The 11,744-nt window shown below is 46.7% G+C and overlaps 1 protein-coding gene across 1 annotated transcript; it reads right to left on the bottom strand.

The window, feature by feature from the left end:
* Window positions 1-525: 525 nt before the first annotated feature.
* Window positions 526-10,680, bottom strand: Cops8 (COP9 signalosome subunit 8). The gene is made up of 8 exons (XM_021197839.1): window positions 10,478-10,680; window positions 9,676-9,746; window positions 8,445-8,493; window positions 7,296-7,428; window positions 3,628-3,735; window positions 2,790-2,852; window positions 2,250-2,297; window positions 526-1,683 (listed from the first exon to the last, which is right to left on the bottom strand). The coding sequence occupies exons 1-8, from the start codon at window positions 10,553-10,555 to the stop codon at window positions 1,604-1,606; spliced, it is 630 nt and encodes a 209-aa protein (XP_021053498.1). The 5' UTR covers window positions 10,556-10,680; the 3' UTR covers window positions 526-1,603.
* Window positions 10,681-11,744: the final 1,064 nt, after the last annotated feature.

Raw genomic sequence — 11,744 nt, 5'->3', positions numbered from 1 at the left:
GGGAGGAGACCGAGATGGAAAGGTGGGGCTGCCATGTCCTGTGGAGCTCAGACCACACTTCCAGTCCCAGATACTATCAAACCACTGGCAATGCAGTCTTATCAAGTCACCTGACAACTCTTGCCCGTGTAGTTCAGGGCCTCGCCACACAGGCAAGGACATGTGCAGCTGAAAGCCCTCTGCCTCGTTATCCTCACACTCACACCATGCTCCTCAGCACGGGATCAGCTCACTCCATTCCTAGCCTCAGTGACTCACAAACTACATCACCAACCCTGCCAGGACACAGCTGGGTTCATTCCAATACGCTATTAGAAACAGAAGCCACCCACTCAACTTAGATGTGTATCTGGTAGCAACCCTTCTTCTCAACACTTTGACTTCTGAAGGCTTTTCTCAACTGTTAAGCATTTTAACAGCATCTCCCAGGATTAAGTAAAATGCCAATTTAAAAATATTTCCAAATGATCTTTAAAAGAGCCAATAAAAATCAATGAAACAGGTATTAGGTAACTCACTACAAAGTCAGAAGTGAGACAGTTTCTTTTTAATTAAGAAATTCTAGGGGAGGGGTCAGAGAAAGAGGAGGGTGAATTTGATCTAAACACGTTATAGGCATGTATAAAATTCCCAAAAACTAAAAAGAAGTTTTTAAACTTTAAGTATTTTTGAGAAAAGGACAAACTTATAATGTGCCCGCAGTTAAGACCAAGATATGAAATTTCTAGAACCAGCTTTAGATGAAACAGTTTACGAATTCAATTAAATATTTATTGAACAAATGCAGAATAAATGAACTAGGGCCGTTTTAACCTGAAGATACATTAACCACCTCAAATCTTCAAGGGCTGCCACACAAGAACAAAAGTAGATGCATTCGGCATTTCTCCTCAGGATCTGGATGTGCAGCAGGAGGGCTGCAGTCCATCCCTCAGCTCAGGAGCTCCTTCAGCACACACTGCACTCCACGCTCCCTCCCTTTTTCTCTAAGGAGGCATCAGAACTTGGAGTTTCCCAAGAACACCTAAGTTGAGTTCTCACTGCAGACTGTTTCACACAATGGATGCTTGCACACACTGGGAAAACAAGTGGAGCATTGACAAACTCCCCTCCAGGGGACGGCCGCCACCACGTAGCTCTTTCTGATGCTACATCACTGCTTCCTTGTTCTGGGATGGGAGGAAGAGCGCACTCCAGAGCGTGAGTGACAACATGGGAAGGGCACCACCTGTGACAGTCCTCCTCAAATCCCAAGCACATCACTTCAGCTAGAGGCCAGCGGCACGCAGGAGCATGGTGTATGCCCCAGCACCCTCTGCTACTTGAAGCAGGACAGCTTGTGTTCAGAGTCCAGTCCTTGACAGAAACTCGATGTGTAATACTGATGGCTCCAACCAAAGTGATCAATACAAATGAAAACTGCTCCAAGGACATTCAAAAGTGTCTGAGGAGAAAACTGTACAATGCGCTTCATCTTCTATGTGCATTTTATCACACCCAAAGGACACAGAGGCGCTCACTCTGTTCTGAACTCAGAATAAAACTCCATGTCTGTTTGCCAGTAACAGGGACTGAAGGTGGATCTTGAACTCAGAGTGATCGATCAGTTTTCCAGGAAAGCCACGTAATCGGTGAGTCTGGCAAGTTGTTGCTCATTGGGGATTGGTGGAACTGGGGCAGGCTCTGCATGACAAAGAGGGATTAGACACTTTAGAAGAGCATCCCCCAGCCACCAGCCTGTGGAGGTCTTGAAGTTTCTTAGTGAACCTGATTTTACACAAAAAATCACGCCTGCCAGAGGCCTGGACAGTTCTGAACAGCAGGCATGAAGTCTCCATTTTAGCAGCCTGGTTGTGTCAGACAGACACGGTCAGGATAGCTGCTGATGCTGCAGCAGGCTATGTAAAGACTCAAACAAGTCTGGTGTGCAGCATCTCTTCAGACCCCAGCTCTGTTTGGATAACCCCTACTTGGAGGATATACGTAACAAACAGCTCTAAAGTGCATCTTATGTGCCTGATCCAACCAGAACACTGCCCTAATGCTGGATTGGGCACACCAGGCTGAGAGGCCCTCAAAGGAGGACAGGCAGGCTCTGTGGCTGGCCATCAGAAGCCACCACTCCAGTAAGCTGCAGGGGAGCCTACAGTTCTTGTAGTCTCCTTCTTGTAGCCATGCGTATCACTGGACATTACAGAACAGACCAGCAAACAACGCAGCACTTACGATGTGCACATGGAAACACGCACCTGATAAGGGAATAAACCTGTTCAAGGAGACGTCCAGGGCTCCCGAGGCTAAAAGGAAAAAGAAAAAGGCAGTTACATACAACCAAGAGAAGCCATGTCGAGACTGTAACGCCTCACCCCCACAACAAACACTTGGTTCTCAAATGGAGATATGAATGTGTCTCTCTTTAAACACTTTAGCTGTTCAGCCTTCCTTATAACCTACAACTGTGGGGCTGAGCACTGACATCAGCAGGTGCCCAGAGCAGGGGAAGGGAAGTAGGGTTGATGCAGGAGGATGGTGATGAGGGCAGAACACCTGGCTCTGAAGACTGCAGAGAGGACACTCCTGTACTCAGGAGGAAGCAGTACACACAGGAATGAATATGGCTGTCTCCTGAGGGTGAGATGAAGGGGTAGGGCAGGGAACTGACCTGAAAGAAGAGCTAAGTAACTAATCTAGTCAGTCACAGGAGTTTCATGTAGGTGACCTTCAATGTCACTCTGCTCTCATGTTAACTGTCCACTTCTTCCATGTCATGTGTCTTAGGTCCCACCTACCTGGCTTCCTGGGAAGAACCATTCTTGTGGTAGAGTCTGCCTGCCATCCTTGTTCCAACACACCTGAAAGTGCAGAGTTCACAGAGAGATGGGAGAAGGGCACAAGCGTCGGCCTGCATGACCCAGCCCTGCCACTCTCTCACCATGCTCAGGTGTTGTACATTTATTAGAAGGTTACTACAGATAACTTAGTTTTAAATATTCTGAAATACACCAAAAGGCTCTCTGGGGCCGATATATTCCCTGACATGCTTGGTCTTCTGTGGTAGTACCTGAGTAGTCTAATTCTAGACAGACACGAGAAAGTTCTATGATGGCCCTCAGAGCATTCTATTAGTAATAATGGCAGCAGGGGCATGCATGAGCCCCTGGGTTTAATGCCCCATTCCCAAACCAACTGCCCACAAAATAGAACACTGCCACCCATAAACCTCCAGCACCCGCTGTCCCAGTGGAAACTTAAGAATAATAGAGAATGTCAATCACCATAAAGCAATGGAACCAAGCACATGCAGTCCTACCACTGGGTTAAGGGTCTCAGCAGGCATGGGACTGACGTTTTGAGTGGTAAGGGTGTCTTAACCTGGATAACTTGGACAGTTGAGAAAAGCTTTCTTAAGTAGCTGTGCAGACTCCACTCAGCTGCTACAGGCATACTCCTGGGTGTGGTTACAGGCGCTACATAGAGGTGCAATGTGAGATGTGCTTTCTATCACTTCCTAAACAAACCCACCACCTCACGTGCAAAATCATTCTTGTTCTAGAGTCCCAGAGCCAGAGTGAACCTATGGCCTATACGATTTCTGTTCCCCTACAGTAACTAGCAAGCTCCAAGTACCTTTCACAGCCTCTTCCACAGGAAGCCCGACAAACGCTGCAAAATCATCTGCGATGATGGAGGTATAAGCTTGAGAGACCAGGGCAAAGGCGCGTCTCCTCGTTGCATCTATAGTAGAAGGGGAGGATTGGCAACAGGAAGGAGAACAGGACTCTTAAACACAGCCAGACCATACACGTTTTATTAACAGGCAAGACTAGACCCACCCAAGCAGCCACCGCATGCCCAGAAGGTATGAGGGACACCATACTATATGACCTATGACAGCACACATTCCTCACATCAGACTGTGCAGGGACAAAGGCTACAGACATGTAAAACAACACCTACAATACCCCAGTAACAGGAAAGCAAACGTTCATGAATTTTAGGTATGAGCCTTTTAAATTTCCTTTGCTTTCTTTCCCTTGCAAACACTAGAAGAAGGCTGACACGGCCGCTGTCCTCTCGGGAGGGTCTCCAATAAAGGACTCCCTCGGGGCAGGTGCACACACCTTACCCTAGCACCTGCTCCTAACTTCCAAGTGTGCATTAGGTCAGGATTCTGAACCCCAAGCCTGAAGGTCTGACTCTCAAGAGAAGGTGCTGCCAGGCCCCAGCACAAGAGCTCTCCCTGCAAACAGCCTTCTGCATTTCCCCATGCTCATACACCTACATTAAGAAAACTGCAGAATGAGACAACTGCTCCATCAAACACAGCCAGTCTTCCCTTTTGGCAGCTCCTCTAGAAGGCTGCCAACCGGGTACAGAAATACTCAGATTTTATAGTCTACAGCTTAGGGCTGAACATGTAAAATCAAAATTCAACCCCTTACCACACTGAAACTCCCCTCTGCGCACTCAACCAGCCGGTGTAGGTTCTTCCAGGAACCTGTTGCTCCTGACTAGTCCATTCCCTCAGCCCAGACTACTCACATTCCACTGTTGAGCTCTGGGCCCCACCGTTCCATGGTCTGAAACATGGCCCTTGCAGTACTCCTGTGAACATGGGCTTACTGACAGCACTGCTGGAACCAAATGGGGCATGCCCTCAGCCATAGGCTTTTTCACAGGTCTCAAACCCTGCATATACAATGGCCCTGAAAATGGCTCAGTGGGTAAAGGTGCCTGCTACCAAGCCTGGAGACCTGAGTTTGTCCCCAGTGCCCATGTAAAGATGGAAGGAGAGAACCCTCTGACCCCTGCATGTACACCATGGTATGTGAGGTCACACACATGAACAACACGGTGACACTATGTTTCATTCCCTCATTTCCCACTGAGCCTTGCTTGTTTCTACCAACCTCCATCTGACCTTTAGAATGTCTCAGAGGTGCAGGGACTTCCCTATGACAGACAGATATTCAGTAGAACAGCAAGGCCGCAGTGGCAGGAACACAAAGGCAGCACAGAGCATGTGCCAAACCTCACACCATCTAAAATCACTGTCTTAGTCAAATATATTGGAGTAGAGAACAGACAGGAGACAAATGTGAATGGAGAAGAGTAGCCAGTTGTGGAGAGGCAGGAGAGGTCTAACAGGCAGAAGCAGGCAGACAGTGGATGCTACGGATAGCTTGCATTCTAGTGACAATCAGCAGCCACACCCTTGCTTCCCAACTTGCTCTAGCTGTCATCCCTCCACAGCTCTGTAATCAGTCCTGCTCTCCAGGTGCCAATCCCATCCCTCGGGCTCTGGGTGAGGAGTGGCTGCTTGAGCAAGTACTCCTCAGTGCTTTGCCAGCCTTTTCTGGCTTTTTGTAACAGCTCTCCCACAACAGGCTTTTCAGCCAAGATGTCTGATTTCCTGGTAGAACTGACTGGCCACACAGAACTCAAGTTGCTATCGTTTGAATACACTCTGCCCCAACAGGTTTGTGTCTTAACTCTTGGTCCCTATCTAGTGGTACTGTTTGGGGACCTTTAAGAGGGGAGGCTGTGGTGGTTCTTAGCTAGCAAGTTTATCATACACTGGGAAGCAAAACTTCAAACTCTGAACAGTTCCAACCTCTTCTAAGACTGCCATTCCCAGGGTAGCATTTTACAGAGAAAAGGATGCATGTGCCATTTAGGGATTGGAACAATTTCAGTCTCAAGAAAATCTTTACGAGTAGAACAGAACAATGTCTCAGGCATGACCAGTGCTTACAAGTGACCTCTTCAATTTTGTCTTATAACAAGAAAATGAAGGCCAGCAGACAGATGCACCAGAATGAAAACTCAAAAGCCTGGCTCCAGAGACCAAGTTCCAGCAAGCTGGAAGCAGCTCTTAATTTCACAGGTGCAAGGTGGTACTAGAAAGAATAAAATACACATAAGAACACTTGCTGGATGAGTTAGGAGCTCCAACCCAAATCCTGCCAACGAGCTTTTAGTCCAACCTGGAGAAGGCAGCTTGCATGTTCACCACTGCAGTTACCAGGCTGCAGCCAATCTGTCAATCCTACCTTCTGCTGAGTCCCCCAGCAATGTTTCCTAGACAATCCTACCTTCTGGTGACTACCCCAGTCATGTTTCCTAGCTTCCAAGCTGCTCCAGGGCATTCACAGGGCCTCATTCCATACTCCCCCTCCCCACCCCGCCTACCCTGAAATCCTGCTCATGTTTATGCACAGCAGCTGTCTGTTTTGTTGTTTATACTGTTGTGTTGAATGCTGGTCCAGGTACTGCTGCTAAAAGCTGATTGGTGCAGCTCCCCAGCAATCCTTACCCTCTGTTGCCTGGCACACCCATGTCCTTACCATGCTGAGGAGGACCTGCCCACTAACTTAAGGAATACCCACTAAGGCAGGTGTTGACTACAGAAATGAGGTGACAGGAAGAACAATGTAAGAGCTCATGGTATGAATGTGTGTGATGGGCCCTCAAAGAGTGTGTACACATTCTGCTCTTACAGGATGGAGTCTGTGTCCTAGCTTCCATGTTGGGTGGCTCAGAAATGTCAGTGAGGCCACTCCCAGAGGATCCAATGCTGCTTGCCTGGACTGGATCCCCTGAACAATAAAAATTACCTGAGTGACCCAGAAAGATCCAAAGCATGGCAACATGAGAAAGGAAGGCGGCAGGGGCAGAGCTATCATGTGTCAGGGCCACACCATGCCAGCCTCTAACCTTACAGAGGAACTGAAAACACAACTGAGCCTCGAGGCTCTGCGATGGTTCCTTATACGAGATGTATAGAGGGAACATAGCAGCTATCAAAGACAAAGGTTGACAAAGTCCAAAGTCTAGTTGCTACTTTCAAATACACAGACAAAAAGTCTTGACTGCAGATACCACGAACTTTCGATTATTGCCTGGTTTCATGTTAGCAGCAAAGAACACTTTCACAAGGACACATGTGAAACACACCAGTAACCCAAAAAGGAAAGGAGAGTATGGACTATACAGCGAGACTCAGTCACAAACTTTCTGTTACCACAAAAGTAATGATGAAGAGGATAAAAGATACTGCCAATGAGATAACTGCAATCTAGAACCCACAGTAACACCCTCTGTTCCTGGTATATTACCCAGAATGCCCAGTAGTGAGATGAAGAATCACAACTAACTTAGCTCTAGCTCAAGCCTCAAAGGGAGTCCCCAAATCAGAACTGTCTACTTTGTCAGTACACACTGACATAGCACAGCAGTGCAGTGCACCAAGGACAGCCTTAATGCAACATGACTTAACCACAAGGAAACACTACCTCTAAGGGCTTCCATGATTGGCTGCACAGTCTCTGACCACTGGTGGGCGTTGATGGTCGTATAGATCCCAGGGAAATCTCTTTGCCAGATTCGCTGTCCAACTGACCAAATTCCTCCAAGTTCAGAATTTGCCTACAATAAAAATTGTTGTCTTTGAAAGTATTCACTGTAATTAATAATGACCATATCTTAAAAAAAATCAGAAATGACAAAATTTGTTAGCTGTATCATTAAAATACACTCTATTCATTCCTTTTCTAACAGGCGTGTCCAGCCTGCAGGCAGAGGGCCAAGAACAGGTATGAACTGGGAACCCTTTCCTTCTTAGTAGCTTGCACACCCAGCTCTAGACTATGAACTCTGCAGATGAGAACATCGTTTTGCAATATCCAAAGGTTGGATCTGCCTGATTCTAAAATGCTGTGAGCAGTTATGTTAACAATTTCTATAATTAATGTTTTTATTGCAACTACAAATGAAAGCATGAGAAAGTAAAATATATTTCAGAATGAAGACTGGGCATCAATTATTGTAAGCACTGCTGTTTAAATTTAAGATGCTAGCACTTCTCCATGGGAGAAAACTAGCAGAAAGCTGAGTAACAAGGCCCTGTCAATTAGAGCCTACTTGCAGAGCTCCCACTCTTATCAGCTGAGCTGTTTCATTCTTATCACGTGCAGCTCCTATCTCCGGTTCCATTCTTACAAACAGAATGGAAAAGGAAGTCAAGTGAAATAAGTCTTCCTTTACTCTACCTGGCAAGACACTTTTCACAGGTTATTCCATTTCATCTCCATCCCAAGTAAGACATCTAATTAACTCAGTAATCTTAATGCAGTGAATATCTGTGTAAACAATGCCAGTTTACAAACAGCATCATTACAGCAAATCAAATAGTCTGCTGAAATGCCTCAGCCCCTCAGCCCCCTCTGCTCTGAACTAGCCAGTGCACATCAGCACGGCAGGCCTTGTGAAACCCTCAGTACGTGATTTCTGAACCATTCCATTTGAGAAACAGATGGTTTGGAACTTTAACCTTCACTTAACAATGGTTTCTGTGATATATATGGGAAAGAAAAGACTTGGAGGCTGTCATTTAAGTAAGTGCCAGTGTTCTGAAAGCAACGGGGCCCTGCAGGGTCACTTACAGACTTCACAGCAGGCGGTATCCTCTTCCACAGGTACCTCGCGTTATTCCTGATTTATACAAAGACCAGTTACAAACAAGTCACCTCAGTCAACACATAACATGGCACCAAAACAGGCCACGGCGCAACTCAGTTTTATATGAGTTTGTTGAGGAAAAGCAGTTTTCCCCCAAAAAGGGACATGATGTAACTTTTCTCCAGGTAATTTTTTTTTTAATGATTTTTTTTTATAAAAAACTAACAATTCAGATCCTAAACCATAGCAACACATTGAAACCACAGACTTCCATACAACCACTCAGATACAACCAATGTGTCCATTTCAAGGCTTTGGTATCCCTCACGATACATGTATACACTGTGCCGTTATAATCTGGAGCCCTCCTCCCAGTGAGCACAAAGCCTAAGAGGCTGGAACAATCATAAGACACACGATCACGAAACAGAAATAACCTATATGTGTGTAATGAAGACACTCAGCTTAGTTTCTGTAAAAATATCACAGTGGGTTTGGAACTGCACCAGGCCTCTCTTCTCTAGCCTTCTCAAGCTCCTGCCTCCCAGCCAGGAAGACTAATTCAGACATGTCTACCTCCCCTGGCTCTCCCAGTGTTCCCTCCCAGCCACAGCTTCTTTGCTCCTACTGAGTACATATACATTTGCTTGCTTACTTGCTTCCTTCCTTCCTTTCCTTCTTTTTCCTTTCTTTCCTTCTTCCTTCCCTTTTTTTTTGACACAGGGTTTCTCTCTGTAGCCCTGCTGGCTGTACTGGAGCTGGATCTATAGATCAGGTTAACCTCAAACTCAGAGTTCGGCCTGCCTCTGGCTCCCCAAGTGTGAGGATTAAAGGTGTGCAGCAGCGGCAGCGGCAGCAGCAGCAGCAGCAGCAGCAGCAGCAGCAGCACCACCACCACCACCACCACCACCACCCAGTCTCTGAGTAAATGTAAGTTAAAAAAAAAACAAACAAACAAAAAGAAACACATGATTTTTTTTTTTAGACTCCATTGGTTCTTGATGCTAATTTCTCACAAGAACTTACCATGTTTTTAGGTGTATGTAAAACATACAGGACAAAAAAAAAAAAATCGAGCTTAATTATTCTTAATTATGTCTAAATGGGATACAGATACACCAAGATTCCAATAAAAGACACCTATCTGTCGCATGCACTCCTGCATCATCTCAAGGAAGCTGCTGCTCTTCATTTTAGGTGAATGGCGCTACTTACATGTCATTCTGGAGCAAGTACAAAGCTAGAAGCTGACCGTACACTGGCGGCGTGGCAATCCCCCCAGGAGCCTACAGAGGGGAAAAAGAGGGGGGAAAGCTCACTTCCTAATAAACCTTCATAAAAGAGAAAAGTAAAACATAAAAAGTTAAGTTTTCCAGCACTTCTACAGATGCAGAAAAACGCCTAGGGAAGTATGAAAGGTTAAAACCTGAATTTAGATCTGTTGTGAGCTGTCATTTATCTCCAGTCGGATATCAGTTTCTTTCCATAGTCACAAATATGTAAGTGGCATTACCTTGGAAAGTCTCAAATTTAAAAAAAAAAAAAAAAGGTAACTACTTCCAATAGGTTCTTAATGCACTATTTTTTCTGGCCGTTATTTTTAAAGGTTAAGTAAGCTTAAGACAGAAGACTACCAAAAGGTAGTTATAGAGGCCTGTCTCTCCTCAATCTTTATTCATTCAGCAAGGTCGGCTAAAGGCGCATCCATCGACAAGCTGCTACTGTCTCCTTTAGTCCGTGAGCCCCCACCCTCCTCTTTTTTTTTTTTTTTTTTTTTGTTTTTTTCGTAGTTCAAGCTGGCTTCGAATTCTCCGGCAATCCTCCTGCCTCCGCCGGACGTGTGCCCACCGGATTCCTGTGCCCCCTGCGCCCAGCCCATTTCGTGGACTTTTTAACTTAACATTACAAATGGAAGCAGCATCTCTCGATGAAGCCGGACTGGGCGCCCAGCAGGCCGCGGCCCGGCCCGTTACCCTGGAAACGGCGCCCACCCGACCACCCCACCCTGCGGCGCTACCTCGAGCTCCTGGTTCTCGCACTGATCCAACAGCTTTCTGAAACTGAAGGCGTTGTCCGCCATCACCGCCACTGGCATCTTCCCGGCCGCTCTCGCCGCCACCACCTCTGCCAGACTGAAGCACAAGCTGGCCCTCGGGGCGTCGCGCCCGCGATGACGGAAAGGAGCCGCCGCTCAGTACGCATGGGCGAGCGTGTCGTCACTTCCTGAGCGACGCCGTAGCGGAGGACAAGGGCGGCGAGCGCTCTGCCCCACCGTCTCGGTGCTCTGGAGGACCCGCCCCAGGCTTGGGAGAACCGGCTTTCTGAATCAGAGCACTGCGATCGGAGAGGCGTGGCTGCGGCTCGGATTCTCCGCACGACAAAGTGATAAGGGGACTGCATTTTTCACAACCACAGTTGCCTTGCGAGGACAGTAAAACCGTTGGACCGCTACGTGTTTTGAGAACGCTGAACTGTACTTCTAAGTTAAGGTGTTACATACAAGTCGCAGAAACTCCAAATCTGAAACTCTTCTTGGTTTGGGTTACGCACACGCCCCTCTTCTAACAATGCACTCTCACGCCCCCCCACACACCTTTTTCTGGAAAAAAAAAAATCACCTAGCAATTATCAGCAAACTAGGACCCCTGTCCACAACCTGCGTGGAGCTGCATGCAGACAAACCCTCTCCAAGAAATGGGATAAGTTTCTTCTCTCTCTGCTGACCATCTAACGGATTCTATGCACTGATAATCCAGTTACGTTCAGTATAAGGCCAGGAGGTCTGATCTAGCCTGAATTGGTTTTAGGTGCCTGCCCAGGAGGGTGAACCGTGTCTTCTAAGTGAATTTGCTGAGAGAAACTCCTATGTACTGTCTTCTGTCTGTGCATGCTTGTGGGCGCTTTTGATTAAAATCAAATACACTAGGGGAAGAGACAGGCACATTAGAAAAGGGAGGTGACATAACTAAAATGTTTTCAATCAAACCAGAATGCAATGCTCCTTAGCAGTAAGACTCCCCCTCGAAGCTCATAAAAGCCCCAAACAGTAATTGGGGCTCTAGAGTATGCTGGCTCATGTGGCCAGCTGTCACTCTTGACAGCATATTTCTGTCTGTAGTATGGCTTTGCTTTTGCATAAAGTTTCCTTGCTACTTTGCAAATCTGGGCGCCTGAATTTTTGTTCTGGGCATAAGAGATTTAAAACACCCAGCCAGACCCTAACCAGTACTCAGACACAAGAAGCAATGGTCCCGACCCAACAACTGCCCCTCTGCTGTCTTCTC

Source organism: Mus pahari, chromosome 5, assembly GCF_900095145.1.
Source record: "Mus pahari chromosome 5, PAHARI_EIJ_v1.1, whole genome shotgun sequence".
NCBI classification, from domain to species: Eukaryota; Metazoa; Chordata; class Mammalia; order Rodentia; family Muridae; genus Mus; species Mus pahari.
Note: the sequence above shows the minus strand (reverse complement) of the source record. Positions and strands in the feature narration are given on the sequence as shown.